Here is a 15,062-nt window from a genome sequence, read left to right as displayed (position 1 = left end):
GCCAAAAAAGTCTTGTAGTTGAGTTTTCATCATAAAATATCATTTGGAGAGAGCAGTAAAGTGGACTACTGGTAACTATTAAGAGTTTTTTTCATGGGATTTCTGTTCTCAAAGATGTAGTTTTCAAAGATAATGCATCCTGGAATTGTAGAACTTTAAAGTGGATATTAACAATTTTCTAGTCCATTGCTTCCATTTGTAGGAATAAAATGAAGCCCTGAAAGGTTCAATGACTTCTTGAAAGTCACATAATTTGTTTCCAAGACAAAAAGCTTCTAGAACAGTGTTTTTTCTTGGCCAGAATTCTAAAAGTTTTTCATTTTAACTGACGTTATAGTATACTGCCTCAATTTTATTTCTTTTTAAAACATGGAAATGGAACACAATGTTATGGGTAAAAACTATTAAGTTCATCTTTCTTGTTTATTTTTAAGCTAAAAAATCAAATGTAAAACAATTATGATGGATTTTTCAAAGTCTTTTCTGGACCCCAAAATATATGGTTTCTTCAACCTTAATTGGACAGAAAATACGTTGAAAGGTTTTTTCCAGAAAAGGAACATTTGACAACTTAAAAAAGCATTTACTTTGCAGTAAGAGATTTCTCCCAAATAACAAGCATAGCCATCTTGTTTCAATAATTTATGACTCAGCCAAGCACAAAGAATGAGAACTATAGAACCAACTGTTTCTCTCTTTAAATGGGAAGCTGGAGCGCAAGTGGTAGGGTAGGGAGTGGGGAAAGTAAATCTTAAAAGCTCAAATGACAAGTTCCTTCTGGCCAGAGACTAAGTCAAAGGAAACCGCACACCCCAGATTATACCATCCACAGACAGTGACAAAGTGACTCGGTCACGAGAGACGATGTGGTCTTGGACTTAACAAAGGAACACCTTCGTGTGAGGGACAGAAAAGACCTAAGGAAAGGCTCTCCTATCAAAATGAATTTGAGAAGTTCTCCGTGAGCATGTTAGTAACTCTACATTTCAGCTCTCTGTGTCCTTTTCAGTTTATAGCTCAAAAGCACGCACACCTGCCAGCCATGCCATGAATTCCTCCTGTCCCAGCCGAGTGCCTCAGACTCTGAACTCAAAAAGTCCCTTGCTTGACAGGGGTTAGCCATTTCCGGAAGGCTCTGGCGGAGGTCTGTTGGGCGGCAGGACAGCTGCTGTTGATAAGAGGCCTCTTGTTGGCTGGAGACCGGGAACTGTGGGAAACCCAGAAACAACAAGGTTCAGATGGGAATGGCAGCAAAGGTCTCAGTTCCTAGTACTTAGTCTTTGGGGACTAAGGAAAGAAATAGGAGTTCCTCTCTCCTTTCCCCCAAAACCCCACTCCTCAGTGAATTTCATTTCCTAGCTCATCCTCAAGTGAGAATGAGTCACTCATTAATGCAATTGTGCAAGCATAATTGTAAACCACTCTGCTGGCATATAATGATGTGTTTTTAACCTTTAATTACCGGAAGAGAACGGATAACTTGGAGTTTGAGCAACTTGAAGAAAAAAACTACAAAATTATAGTCCCTCCCACCATGCACACCACTCCCAACTCATTCTACCTAAAAATCCTTCACAGAGTGGGTTTCATTTTTTTTTTAATCCTATTTTAAATGAGGTCGCAAAGAAAAAAGTCGGCATTTCTTATTCTTCTCAGAGTGGTCTGAGAAATGCTACATCAATGCATCCGAGGGGGGAAAATACAAAAACAAGATCTCTTTTAATTTTGTTTTTGAATCAATACCCGAAATAATGACCAGAAGCAAAAATCCAGCGGTGCGTCAGCAAGCAGGATGCTCGGCCAGTCAGCTTCATCCTTCTCCCCTGAGCTGTTCTCCTGTGGGCTCCGCAGCTGCAGGCACTAGAGCAGATAGATAATGTAGGAGAGAATGACCAGGCCTATGATGGCAAAGAACATCAGAATGAAAATATCCAGCATGATGGAGTCCTTGGCCGAGGAGGCCTCTGGATTGCAGGGAAATGTGAGCTGTGAGCACGGAGGTTGCAGTCAGTGGAGAGAAATGGCTCCCTCCTCCCTCCACTGCTCAGCCCTCGTTTTCCCCTCCCCCTTCCAGGGCCGGAGACTAAGGGATGCTGCAATTCCATCAGCAGCTTGCTTTACCCCACCCCTCCATACACCACAGCCAGCCAATCAGAAAGCCCGGGAGTGGGTAACCAAGGAACTGCTGGGTTGAGACCAAGCAGAACCTAAGAGGCTCAATTTCTCCCCAGGAACCCAATCCCACCCCTTTGTATCTAAGTGGAGTCTGCATGATATGGACGGAGGAGGAGATCTGATCTCTAGGCAGATCCCTTAGGAATGAATCGTCCTGCCTTTCTTCTCCCCTTTCCCCTCACACGCCCCCAGCAAATTATCTCAGAAGAATAATGGTTGGGAGTTGGGTGGGCCATTCGCAAGGTGTAACGGTCCCGTTATGGAGGGACGTGGGAAAAGGTCTCATGTGAGTCTCAGCCGGCACCTCTGGGATGGGCTAACACATGCGGGATTTCTAGACTATGCCAGATACTGCACAGATGGTGTAATTTCAACCTCCCTACAGGTCTTCTATAGATGAGGCTCAGAGATGGTCAGGAATTGCCCAGTGTTTCACTGGAAATGGCAGAGACCAGGATTCAGAACTCGGCTTGCACACGCCCGAGACCGGCCCACCTTCTCAGTCTGAACTGCCCCTCGGCTCGGGTTGTGAGGCACTTGCTCAGGTCACTCCATTTACAGGGTGAGCGCCAGAGGCCTCTCCCGTCTCTCTGCCCGTCTCTCTGTGGTCATCGCCCACGTTCTTGTTCTCTTTTATATCCTCTTCTGAGAGTCCCGCGTGCTGTTACACCAGAAGGGCAGCAAAGAATCCTCAGGCCACCCCTGTGCCTAGAAATGCAAGTTCAAGTGGCTTCTTCTGAGGGGAAAGGGGAAAAAAATTGATGTTTTATTTTTTTAAGCTGGGTAGTGGGTGCTCAGTTATGTATTGTGTTGCTCTTAAGCCTTTTTATGTTTTATTTCCCATTAAATTAAAAAAAATTTTCCTGTGACATCTCTGAGGCCTAGTGTCCATGGCTCCACCTCCAAGTAATTCTTTGGGAGGGGCCTGGGGGTGAAGCATTAGTATCCCCCCTCCTCATGCTAGGTCTCGGGAACTTAGGCCACTTCTAGAAGCAGGTCTAGAAACTCCTCCCGTTGGCCTGTGCCCAGAAGGGGGCACGCTGATCCCCTCCCAAGCAGGACTGCCCCCTCTAATTGCTCAGGGGAACCAGCCTCCTGGGGAGAGGGGGCTCCGCTCTCTGACAAAAGGGGCCAGGCCCACAGGAGGCAAGATCTGCCAACTCATTCCCTTCCAGTGGGAACACACGAGGCAGCCGGCTCCTTCAGAGAAGCAGGTGTCAGTATTATCTTTAATTATCCCACCCGCTGCCGCCTGACTGCCCACGCTGCTCAGCCCTGCTGACCCGGCCTGTCCTTCCCCCGTCACCATTCCCTTCATTAGGAAGCTCAGTTCAGGCTCAGTTCTCGAAGGCCCTTTTCCTCTCCACCCTGCTGTTACCCTGAAGCGAGGGAATGCCTTCACTCTGAGCCCCGGGTGGGAAATGCCTCCCCCCCCCCCCCCCAAACAGCTGGACAGGAGGCTACTGGTGGCACTGAGCCAGGGGGGGAGGGTCTGGATTCCTCCTCTAACCACTGCCCTCTCCTCAGCCCGACAGAGGAGAGGAGGCCTTTGGTTAGGCGTTAGACCCAGGGTTCCTGGAGCAAAGAACAACGCACAGGAGATACTAAAATGAGACGAGCAAAGGGCTTGGGTAGACAGCCCACCCTAGCAAGGTAGCAGGAGACTGTGAGCATCGCATCGGGGGTCCTAAGACCTCCAGCCCAGCTGTGACTTCCTCCAAACCACTGTCTTTCTGGGTTTCAGTGAACCCCATCTATAAGATGGACACCACGGTAGTTCTTTCTCTCACATGGCTAATGAGATCAGATTTAAACATGTGTGTTAAAGATCACAGTTGTAAGGCATCATGAATAGTGCTTTGGGTTGTCAGACCACCCAACAGATGGCTTCATCCCTGGCTTATCCCACCGCAAACTGTCCCAGTCTCTCTGTCCTTTCATTCCTCAAGGTGCAGGCAGAGCTAAAACGGCCCACCAGCTGAGCTCATTCATTAATTCAAAAACGTTTGTTGAGCCACTCTGTGCCTGGCCTTGGGCAAACACTGGGGGTTTAAAGATAAGTTAGACCCAATACCTGCCCTGTGAGCGCACTGGCTAGTGGGGAGACAGGTGCATAGTGAAGCTAGTCAGACAGTAAGAGAATATGGGAACTCGGAAGTTCCTGGGAGTGTCACCAAACTGGGCAGAGGGATGTAGCCAGGGGCAGACGGGTGGGGAGTTCTCGACAGGGAGTAGGTGCCAAGGCAAATTGCCACTCTAGGCTGACTGACCGCTTCCAAACTGGTCTCTCTCCCCGAAGGATGGCAGGGCTCCCAGGAGGGGTTCAGGCCAACGCCCCCAAACAGAGGGACACACACACACACACAACAGCTGTCAGAGCCAGAGAGAAAACGAAGTCCGCAGGTAAAAATTATATTTTTATTTGAGTCACCAGAAAGATTCACTTGTGGTCCAAGTCGAACGTTCAGAATCATAACAGGCCAGAGGATTTGATCCCAAGCACAAGCCCACGAGGGAGGGGACCAAACAAACCAAGGAGAGACGACCACCCCGTATAAAAAGATGAATGACGGCTCCACACACACGGATGAAATGTTCGGACAGAGGAAATCTCACATGGTCATTTCTGTTTCTTTTTAAATACAGGTTTGTGAGGTGGTATATTTTTTCCAGCTATTAAAAAAAAAAAAGGCCCAAAAGTGCATACGTGAAGGGGAAAACAAATGCAGAAATTAAGCAATAAAGTAGTTTTCCCTGGAGGGACATGAGGAAGAAAACAGGAAGCAGTGTTGAGAGAATTCACTTTTCTCACCATTGGGCTTCTTGCAATTATTGGTCCACTAACGTCATATTCACATTCTAGCTTTGATGTTCTTTCCTGGGATATTGGCTAAAAGACCTCTATGAACTGTAAGAGAAGACCGGGGCCTCCGCCCGGCCCTCAGGTTCTGTGCTCTTCTAGGGATGGATGGTTCTGGAAAGGAACAAGGACTCCCAGCAGCCCCTGGGTCCCTCAGCACCAGTGTGACAGCCCCTCCTCTCTGTGGGTTGTATAAAAAAAGGTCCCCTATTTTTAGGACGGGAGGAGCAGCGAGCCGGGCAGCAAGATTCCAGTGGCTGGCTCGCCTTGTTTTGGAAGGAAAATTAAGCTGAGCGAAAAGGCTATTTCTCGCTCCTCCAGGCCCCCTCCCACCTCTCACTCCCCTCCCAACCGCAGGTCCTCCAACAGGATGTGTCTCCGACCTTCGGTCCCAGAATCCATGTTGTGCTTTGAGATCAAGAGGAAATGGAATGGACCGGCGCCGCTCCCCAGGTTTCCAATATTGCTCCCTCACCCCCAAACCGGCCAGTGGGAGACCCTCCATCCACCCTCACCTGGCTGGGGCCGAGCCTCGGCCTCCCCCAGAAAGGTCCACTCCTGTCCCCCCCAGTCATTTCCTGAGCTCTCTGATCTGGGCTAAATATTCCCAACTGAACCCACAAGCAGAGAGGAAGCGATCATGCCTGCAGCCAGCGCCGCAGGGAACAAGGATGCAACGATGTTAACGCAGGGGCCTGAGTGGACTCCCAGAGATGAATAAAGCCAGGCAGGGGTTGTCACAGCCACCAGCGAGGGACAGAAGGGGTTGGAGATAGCACCATCTTTTCCTTCCGCATCCCGGGGCCTGTGCTTCCAGTTTTGTAGCCCTGGGACCCTCTCCTAACTCCTCAAGGGGGCTTTAGGTAAGTAAGGGAGAGGCCTGGGGGGCAGAGCCCCCAGAGTAAGGCACCCACAGTGTGGGTAACACAGGGTCCTCTGGCCCCTGGTCTGCAGCGCAGGGCAGGGATGGGGGAGAGAATATGCCTGGAGGCGTGGAGCCTTCTCCCTACCCCACCCAGAAGGCTGAATCAGCCCCCACCCATCTTCAGTCCTTCCCTTACTTCCGCCCAGCACACTGCAGTGGAGGCAGGTGGGCTTCCTCCATTTGGGGGACAGAGGAGGAATTTTCATTCCAAAGAAAGTATAAGGAACTTCTGTCCCCTAGGGCCTCCCTTGTCCCCTCACTGTGGGTTTTGAGGAAAATATCAGGGGGAAACAGTTCTGTGCATCCTCATTTAAGCCCAGAGACTCCTGCAGGCCACACCCTGTGCCTTTGCTCACGCTCACGCTCACACTCACACTAGCTGACACTCCTGCAGACACACACGCTCCTTCCCCCACACGCTAGTCCTGGAGATGCAGAGGGTCCTGTGGCTTTGCAGTTCCTATGCACTTGGGGGAGGGGGGAGGCAGAGGGGACACGGTATCTTCCCTGGAGGAGTAGGGAGGACTGGCCCGCCCAGCCCAGATCTCAGGGCTTCCTGCCCCACCTGTCAGGGACCTTGGAGGAGAGCCAGGGCTCCCGGGGGCTGGGGGTGGGAGTGCGGAGAAAAAGGGGCTCTGGAGAGAACAGCCTGTCCCCTTCGCTCCTGCAGCTGTCCCGAAAGTAAGAAAGGCCAGACCGTGACCCAGCCGTGCTTCCTAGGGAGCTCCTGGCCCACACCGGGTCTCCGTGGGCAGGAGAGCAAAATCACAGTGTGAGGAGAACACGAGTGGGGAGGATGAATGAACCCCAGGGCGGGCACTTTACCCTCTTTCGTTGTCTCTGAGAAAAGAGAGGGTGGTGAGGGGACCCCCCAGAGGGTCAGCAGCCCCATCTTTGAGAAGCAAAGGCCCCTTACTGGTGCCCACACAGTGGCAGTCCCCGGCCTGTCCCCATCCAGGGGCCAGGGCGGTGGGGCTCCACCCCCGGGAATGCATGGAGCCCCTCCCTGGAGTCCTGGGGGTCTGGGGCTCACCCCAGCCCTGGAATGTCGGTTGTGTGAGGAGGGGGGCAGGAGGGTCTGAGGGGGCCGAGAAAGAGAGAAGGCGGAGGCCTGGGAGCCGATGGACCTCCCACTCCAGACCAGGCCAGGGGCCTCGGCCACCCCCAGAAGGCCCACACCTGTTCCGCCCAGAGAGAAAACCAAGAAGTCGGTCCAGGGGGAAACCGGCCCGAGGAAGGAGCCCAAGGAAGCGGCAGAACAAGGCTTCGGTTGGCAAAAGAAGCTGGAGGAGGCTGGGAAGAAACAAGCTGTCGCAGATTTAAACACACAGAGACACTGACGGGTGGACAGGTCACGCCCAGGACAGATGCGATGCCGTGGAATGCGCTGAAGGATGGGGCGGGGCGGGCCGGGCCGGCGGGCTCAGATGGCCTCCACGTAGTTGGCCGGCAGCATCCCTGTGTCACCGGTGCGCTCCACGGTCCCGTACATCCAGCCGTCGTCGATCTGCTGCACGTTGACGATGGTGTCCCCGTCCTGGAAGGAGACCTCGTCCTCGTCCGCGGCGCTGTAGTCGTACACAGCGCGGTACCGCTTCTGCCGGGGGCGGGGGGCGCACAGTCAGCCCTGGGCCCAGCCTGCGGCCCAGCCTTCCTTCCTAACTGCCCGGGACCCAGGAGCAGAGCCCGGGTGAGCAGGGACCCGGGAGCCAGAGACAGGGAAGGGCTGGGCCCTGCCTTGGGTTTCTCACTGTCACTTTCTGAGCGTGTCCAATCTATTTGGCATCTGCTAAAAGGCAGGCAGGCACGCCCTGGCCGGTGTAACTCAGTTGGTTACAGCGCTGCCCTAAACACCGGAAGGTCACAGGTTCGATTCCCGGTCAAGGCACATACCCAGGTTGCAGGAGGCGGCCAATTTATGCTTCTCTCTCACAACAGTGTTTCTCTCTCCCTCTCCCTTCCCCTCTCTCTAAAATCAGTAACAACATATCCTCAGGTGAGAATTAAAAAATAATAATAAATAAAATAAAGGCAGGCACAAGACAGGATCTGAGTTTACAATAGCCCTGCTCCACCTCTCAAAACAGGAATGCAGGGAGGTCCCATGGACACGATGCCAGTTAGTGTTGCGAAATAGGCTATGCCCTGTACCCTATTATCTGCGTTATCGTGAGCGCCAGTCTTCTTTTTTCGAAGTTGTGATAAGTCTGGCTTCACTCCCAAGCTCAGGACAAAGACCTATTCTTGGGAGAAAAATCTCCAGGTGACACAAGAGATTTCCACCTTGCAACTTCAGCCAAATCCTCCTTAAGCTCTAGGAAATGTCCAGTAAAAGCACGTGAAATCCAACTGTGGTCTTGGAGGTGGATAAGATTCTAACATACTCTTGACCTTACTGCCCTTGAAGTTGACCTATCTCTGGAGGTCAGCTCAGCCTTGGTGGCCCCCCAGGCCAGGCCCTGGGAACTGCATGGGGCCATTGCCAATTGGTCGAGGGCTAGGTGCCCCTGGGGGACCTCCCATGTCCACTGCTCCACTCCCCTGCCAGGACCCTGCTCAGACCTCTTTCCAGTCTCTGGTCTGGTCTGCCCCCTCCAACTGTTCATCCATTGTCATTTCAGGGGAACTTTCCAAAATGCAAACTTGATCCTGTTACTCCCTGGCTTTAAGTCCTTCAAAGGTCCCCATCCTTTTTAGCACCAAATTTCAAACTTTTCCCCCCAAGCAACAGAAACCTACTCCATTAGCCCCCACGTCTATGGGATGAGCATCCCAGCCCTCACATGGTGACCTTGGTCTCTCATACTACCAATCTGCCTGTATCTTTTGGGCTGAGTAGCCACCATCTATATCCATGTTCTGCAACAGCCTCCTAACTCATCTCCCTGTTTCCACCCTCAACTTTCTACTGCCTCTTCTCAACACAGGGGTTAGCGTAAAAAAAAAAAACACAGGTCAAACCCGTCACCCTGTGTAACTCACCAGTCCCGAAGGCCGTCCAGTCCCAGGTCCCTGCATAATCTGACCTCATCTCCTACCCTCTTGCCCTCTCTAGTCCCCCTAGCCTTCCTGCTGGTCCTTGAACTTTCCTAGCACATTCCTGCCCCAGGGCCTTTGTACCACTCGCTCACCACTCGCTCCTTCACTTTATTGAGGACTTTGCTGCTCTCTCCCCTTACCCTGCTATCTTTTTCTTCATGTATCTGACCTTTCGGTGTTTGTATCTCAGACTGGAGGTCTTTTTTTATTGATTTCAGAGAGGAAAGGAGAGGGAGAGAAAGATAGAAACATCAATGATGAGAGAATCATTGATTGGCTGCCTCCTGCATGCCCTCTACTGGGGATCGAGCCCGCAGCCTGGGCATGTGCCCTTGGCCAGAATCGAACCCGGGACCTTTCAGTCCGCAGGCCGACGCTCTATCCACTGAGCCAAACCGGGTTAAGGCTATATCTGTCCTGTCCAGGACATGCTTAGTATGTGCAGGACTGGCTACTTTATTTCTCTAAGTATTGTCCCTCCTGCTCCTACATGAGCTACTCAAATGTCCAGGCACCCAGAACAGAGCTGAGCTCAGCCAGGAGCTGAGTAAGGGCGGCTCAGCCACACCTGTGAGCAGCAGGACTTACAGCCCAGGAACCTCAACTCTAAGGGACCAGTAAGAACACCTCGCTTCCTACTCATCACGTATTCAGCAAAGTTGACAAGTGCCGCTTTGTGCCCAGCTCAGAGCGAGTGAACCAAAGGGACGGTGTCCTGCCTGCACAGAGCTTCGAGTCCAGTGGAGGACACAGACAGAAGCTAATCAACAGAGAACTGTTTTATGTTGGAAAGAGTGGCTACCCCAGGCCTCACAACCGTCCACCTTCCACTTGACATGAGATGGTCTGGGAGGGCCCCTCTGAGGAAGGAGCAGGCTGAGAACTGAAGAACACGGGGGGAGAGGGGGTCATCCTCATGAAGAGGGGGGACCAAGCACCAGGTCTGGGGGGCCCCACGCAGAAAGGTGCTTCACGTGCTCCCAGGCAGCCGGAGTAAGATACCCGGGGCGGCGGGCCTAGCTGGAGCCCAGGGCCCCTATCCCAGCCCAGGGTTCTGCCCACTATCCCACACTGACCCTCTGCTCTAGAGGCTGAGATCCCTATCACCTGCAGGTGATGTAGAGACTGGGGTCAAAAGCCAGGAAAAGCCAGACCTGCTGGGCAGGGTTTCTAAGAAGAATCTATGACCTAGGTTCTTCCCTAGGCCCACCCATCTCTGGCTGCCCCAGGCCTCACAACCGTCCACCTCCCACCTCCCACCTCTCCATTGGGCCGGGGCTACTCACCCCGCCCCCGCTCGGGGCGCTGCGCTGCGTGGAGACTGGGGCTGCAGGCTCCTTGTAGCCACCATAGGAGGGGGCCACCTGCTGCTGCTGGGGCTGCTGGTAAACTGCAAGATGGGAGGAGGCAGGGCTCAGAAACTGTCTTGACAAAAACAGCCCCTCCCAGGGCCTCCCGGAAGCCCACAGGCCTGCTCAAGGCCCACTTCTCAAAGGCGAAGTCTGAGTGTGCACACGTGCAGGTGTCCCATATGCTACAGCAGCGGTTCTCAACCTGTGGGTCGCGACCCCTTTGGGGATCGAACGACCCTTTCACAGGGGTCGCCTAAGACCATCGGAAAACACATATATAATAACATATTGTTTTTGTGATTAATCACTATGCTTTCATTATGTTCAATTGGTAACAATGAAATTGGGGGTCACCACAAAAGGAACTGTATTAAAGGTCGCGGCATCAGGAAGGTTGAGAACCACTGTTCTACAGCAAAGGTGGTACTTCCCCCTCATCACCCTGGGGCCCAGCAGAGGCCCTGCCCCCAGCGCTCATGCCCTCGGGGGAGGGGGGGTGAGACCTGACACCTGACAGTGTGTGTGTGTGCGTGTGTGCGCACATGTGTGTGTGTAAATGAGGCTTCTCCCCACCCGGTAGCTGGCCCAGCCTCAGGTCCTCTACCCCACAGGCTCCATGCTCACCGGGGGCGCCGGTCGGGATGTGGTGAGGCTGCTGCTCCTGGGGTCTCCGGTAGCTGGTGCTGTCCTGGGAATCTCGGCGCTCGGGCTCCATGCCCTCACCCCCACTGGGGCCCATGCGGCTCTTCTCAAACTCCTCGTGGTATTTTATCTGCAAGGGCAGAAAGCACAGGGTCAAAGACCCACAGAAAACCAACCTAAGCTCCTCCCATGGTCACCCGAGATCCCGGATGAGAGAGACTCGAGGGCTGCAGGCAGAGAGCGCCAGGCTCTCATGGGGGTGCACGAGCTACATAACCTTGCCGGGCCTCAGTTTCCAACGGGACATGGGTGTCTGCCCCAGGGGTAGCTGGAGGAAGCCATGAGATGACGATGGGAAGGGCCATGTGCACTGCGGCACCAGACAAATTGGATGGTGCCGTGGCAGGGGCTGGGCTCCCCCGCTTCCACCTGGTGAAGAGCAGCAATAGCAGCCACTCTGCTGACTGAGCACCTACTAGGTGCCAGGCACTGTGCCTCGGGTTCCACATCGCGGCTCATTTGACCTGTCAGCGCCTCCCGGGGGGTGTATTACAGTCCCCCTTCAACAGACAAGGAAACTGACCAGCAAAGAGAACTGCCCAAGAGCACACAAATCCCAGAGCCCGTGTCCTTCATCACTAGGGGATTCTGCCTGTCACAGGCATGAGCCGTGGAGGCCAGAGCCGAAGAATGCTCTGCTGAGGACCCCGGCCCCCGGGGAGATGAGACGCCAGGCCGACGTCTTCCTGGAGATGCATTCCTCCGCTGGTTGAATTCCAAAAATGGGCAAAGGAGGCCTGGAGACGTCACAGGCCCCACCACTCAGCAAGAACACGCCAAGGAGACCTCCCAGAGCTGCGTTCCTCAGAGTCGGCGCTTCCGGTGAGCTGCTCCCAGCCCACCTGTGCCGCTGGTCAGAACGCAGGCTCCAGGGCCTCCCACAGCGTCCACAAAACCAGGGCTGGGGTTCTGGGCTGTGCCTTTTTTAAAATAAACCTATTTTTATTGATTTCAAAGAGGAAGGAAGAGGGAGACAGAAACATCAATGATGAGAGTGAATCACTGATTGGCTGCCTCCTGCACGCCCCCTACTGGGGATCGAGCCCACAACACTGGCATATTCCCTTGACCGGACTCGAACCCAGGACCCTTCAGTCCACAGGCCGATGCTCTATGCACTGAGCAGAACAGGCCAGGGCTGGACTATGCATTTTTGAAAGCTCCCCAGGTGAGCCTGAAGCAGGCTCACTAGTAAGTCGGCAAACTGGTCAGTACAGGGGCCTCGGCCTGTTTGCTCAGGGTCCGTGAGCTAAGAATAATTTACTTCATTTTTTTTTTATGTTGGGAGTTGGGGAGGGTCCAAGAGGAATAATATGTTGTGACACATGAACTTCCTATGACATGCAAATTTCAGTGCCCAGAAATAAAGTTTTATTGAAACAGCCACACCCATTCGTTTCCCTATTATCTGTGGCGGCTTTCGCGCTATCGCTGCAGAGCTGAGTAGCTGTGGTAGAAGCAAATGGCCCACAAAGCCTGACGTCTTTGCTCTCTGGCCCTTTACGGGAGAAGTCTGCTGACCCCTGCTTGCCCCAGTACTTGGATGCAACATGTAAAAGGTTTTAGCACAACCCTCTCAAATGACCTCTGGTTTATAAATTAAATACAAATATCATTTTACAAATATGGAAAGTAGAATATAAAACGTACACAAAAAATACGAATAAAAGAAGGTATTAGATGAGAAAGAGCAAGGGCCAGGAGTTCGACCGGTAAGGCTTTCTCCCTGCACCCTCAGTGGCACGCTGCCCACACCCCACCTTGCAGGCCCCTGGGTGTGTTAGCTTGTCAGAGAGGAGACTTGTGGGTGCTAGGGCCCATGGTTTGAGTGTTCCGGGAGGGCTGGGCTGGCCTGGGTGTGGGGGAGGAAGTGGGACAGCGAGACACAGACCAGCCCTCCTCACCCCCAGAGGAAACTCAGAAAGCAGGACACTGAGAAAAGCTGGTCCTATTCCAGGCAGGCCCAGACCCTGAATTCTCTCCAGGCCTCAGACCACTTGCCTAGGAGCTGGTTCTCACTTCCTGTCCACCAGGGTCCTGCCCTGTGATTCTCCCAGTAGAAAATGGGGTGGCAGCCCCGCCAGCGTGGCTCAGTGATTGAGCGTCGACCGAATAACCAAGAGATCGCGGGTTCGATTCCCAGTCAGGGCACATGCCTGGGTTGGGAGCTTGACCCCCAGTGAGGGGCGTGCAGGAGGCAGCCAATCAAAGATTCTCTCTCATCATTAATGTTTCTCCTTCTCTCTCCCTCGCCCTTCCTTTCTGAAATCAATAAAAATTTTTTTTTTTTTTTTTAAAGAAAATGGGGTGCGGAGGAGGAATGGGCAAGGACGGGGGCAGAGCCTGCCCTGAGTCCTGGAGCAGAAGGAACCTGCGATCCTGCGCCCTGGAACCCCTGGCCAAGGCCCGACGAGCTGTCCAGCCCCCGGAGTCCCCTCTGCCCATCCCCTCCCACAGGACAAGAGTTAACACCAGGCTGGGCAGGGCTAACACATTAGCAACCGGGCTAATCATTTCACAAATATGGAAAGTATGGGCGAAAGGTCCGAGGGGGTGGCCCACTGGGCACACCTACATCCTCTTGCTGGCCCCAATGATGGCTCCTCACTGCAGCCTGGGCTAGAAGGACCAGCTGGCACCATCAAAGCTCAGAATGGGTCCAGTCTGAAGGCAGAGAGAGCCTCTCTTAGGGGTTTGGGTCAGAACCAGCCCCTCCTCTTTCTGCCCTTTCCCTTCCTGCCCAAGCAGGGATCCGTGCCCAAATGGGAAAAGAATAGGCTGAGTCTATCCCTGAGGGGGAGGAGCCAGCCTTGACTAGAAAACCCATCAGATCTCCCAATTCCCTCTGAGGAGGGCACCCAGGGATGAAGTTCTCAGACACAGGGTCTGTGCCTTGCTCTCAGGTTCCTAAAACAAAGGGAGGACAGGAGGTGAGTCTCCCTGAGCCCCATTCCCTCAGTTGTCCCCCATCCAGGGATGGGTAGGGTGGAGGGGACAAAAAGGGGGGTGACACCCCTTCTGAGGCCTCTGGGCTCACAAGACAGCTGCCCTTCCGACTTTTGTCCTGGGAGTGGGAAAGGTCAGCTTCCCATGTTTACTTTCTGTTAATGAAAAGAGGCCTAACCAGGAGCCGGTGACCAGGGGAGGGAGAGTGCATATGGGGAGGCGGACAGAGGGCTCCATGGGCCCCGAGGGTGCCAGGAGGTGGGCTGGGGGGACAGTATCCCTCAGGCTAGGGGCCTGTTCTCTATCTGCATCAGCAGAGAAGTGACAGAGAGCCCTGAGAAAGAGTGTAGGTCTGGTCCCAGCTCATCTGAGCCACGGCCTGGTGCTAGCCCCCGTCTGGGTCCTACAGACTCATCGCAAGCTGGAGCGGAGCCTTCCTCTCATGCTTCATCCCTGTGACCTTTGCTGTGTGACCTTGGGAGAATCCCTTCCCCTCTGGGCCTCAGTTTCCTCATCTGTAAACACCATGATACCATCTGCTCCCAGGTGGCCCTAAGGCTCTTGAGCATCTCTAGGAACCGAATGAAACTAGAGCTGAAAGCAGATACGGATGTGTATGCCTCATAAGTAACTAGTGGGCTTGATCTTGCTCCTTAAGAAGCCACTACATGTAGACAAATGCTTCTAAAATTAGGGCCAGCTGACCCACGTGGATGGCATAGTGACAGCCTGACCATGAAAGAACCGCCCCCCGCCTTTGTGGGTACCACCTCTTATTGTTATCTATCTATATAAAACCCTAATATGCAAATCGACCGAATGGCAGAACGACCGGTCGCTATGACACGCATTGACCACCGGGGGAAGATGTTCAATGCAGAAGCTGCCCCCAGCCCGCAGGCCCCGACCCAAGGTGGCAGGGGGGCGGGGCTGGTGAGTGGGCAGCACCAGGTCAGCCAAAGCAGGTGTGAGCGGGGGCCCTGATGGCCCTGCCAGTCACCCCACAGGTCGGCCCTGATCACCGGTCAGGCCTACGAACCCTACCCGTGCACATTTTTCATGC

The 15,062-nt window shown here is 53.5% G+C and overlaps 1 protein-coding gene and 1 long non-coding RNA gene across 2 annotated transcripts in view; both read right to left on the bottom strand.

The window, feature by feature from the left end:
• Positions 1 to 388: 388 nt before the first annotated feature.
• LOC138994385 (uncharacterized) lies at positions 389 to 2,038 on the bottom strand. The gene is made up of 2 exons (XR_011468426.1): positions 1,744 to 2,038; positions 389 to 1,207 (listed from the first exon to the last, which is right to left on the bottom strand). It is a non-coding gene; the product is annotated as an uncharacterized lncRNA (long non-coding RNA).
• Positions 2,039 to 4,571: 2,533 nt separating this feature from the next.
• LASP1 (LIM and SH3 protein 1) overlaps positions 4,572 to 15,062 on the bottom strand; it is a 40,048-nt gene continuing 29,557 nt past the window's right edge. Inside the window, exons 5-7 of the mRNA XM_070395289.1 lie at positions 10,976 to 11,123; positions 10,286 to 10,389; positions 4,572 to 7,557 (exon numbers count right to left, since the gene is read on the bottom strand). Coding sequence (XP_070251390.1) covers positions 7,384 to 7,557; positions 10,286 to 10,389; positions 10,976 to 11,123 — 426 coding nt within the window. The 3' untranslated portion in view covers positions 4,572 to 7,383. The remainder of the gene's footprint in view (positions 7,558 to 10,285; positions 10,390 to 10,975; positions 11,124 to 15,062) is intronic.

Source organism: Myotis yumanensis, unplaced genomic scaffold (genome assembly GCF_028538775.1).
Source record: "Myotis yumanensis isolate MYYU_CA2020_CCGP unplaced genomic scaffold, mMyoYum1.0.hap1 SCAF_16, whole genome shotgun sequence".
Classification (NCBI taxonomy): Eukaryota; Metazoa; Chordata; class Mammalia; order Chiroptera; family Vespertilionidae; genus Myotis; species Myotis yumanensis.
Note: the sequence above shows the minus strand (reverse complement) of the source record. Positions and strands in the feature narration are given on the sequence as shown.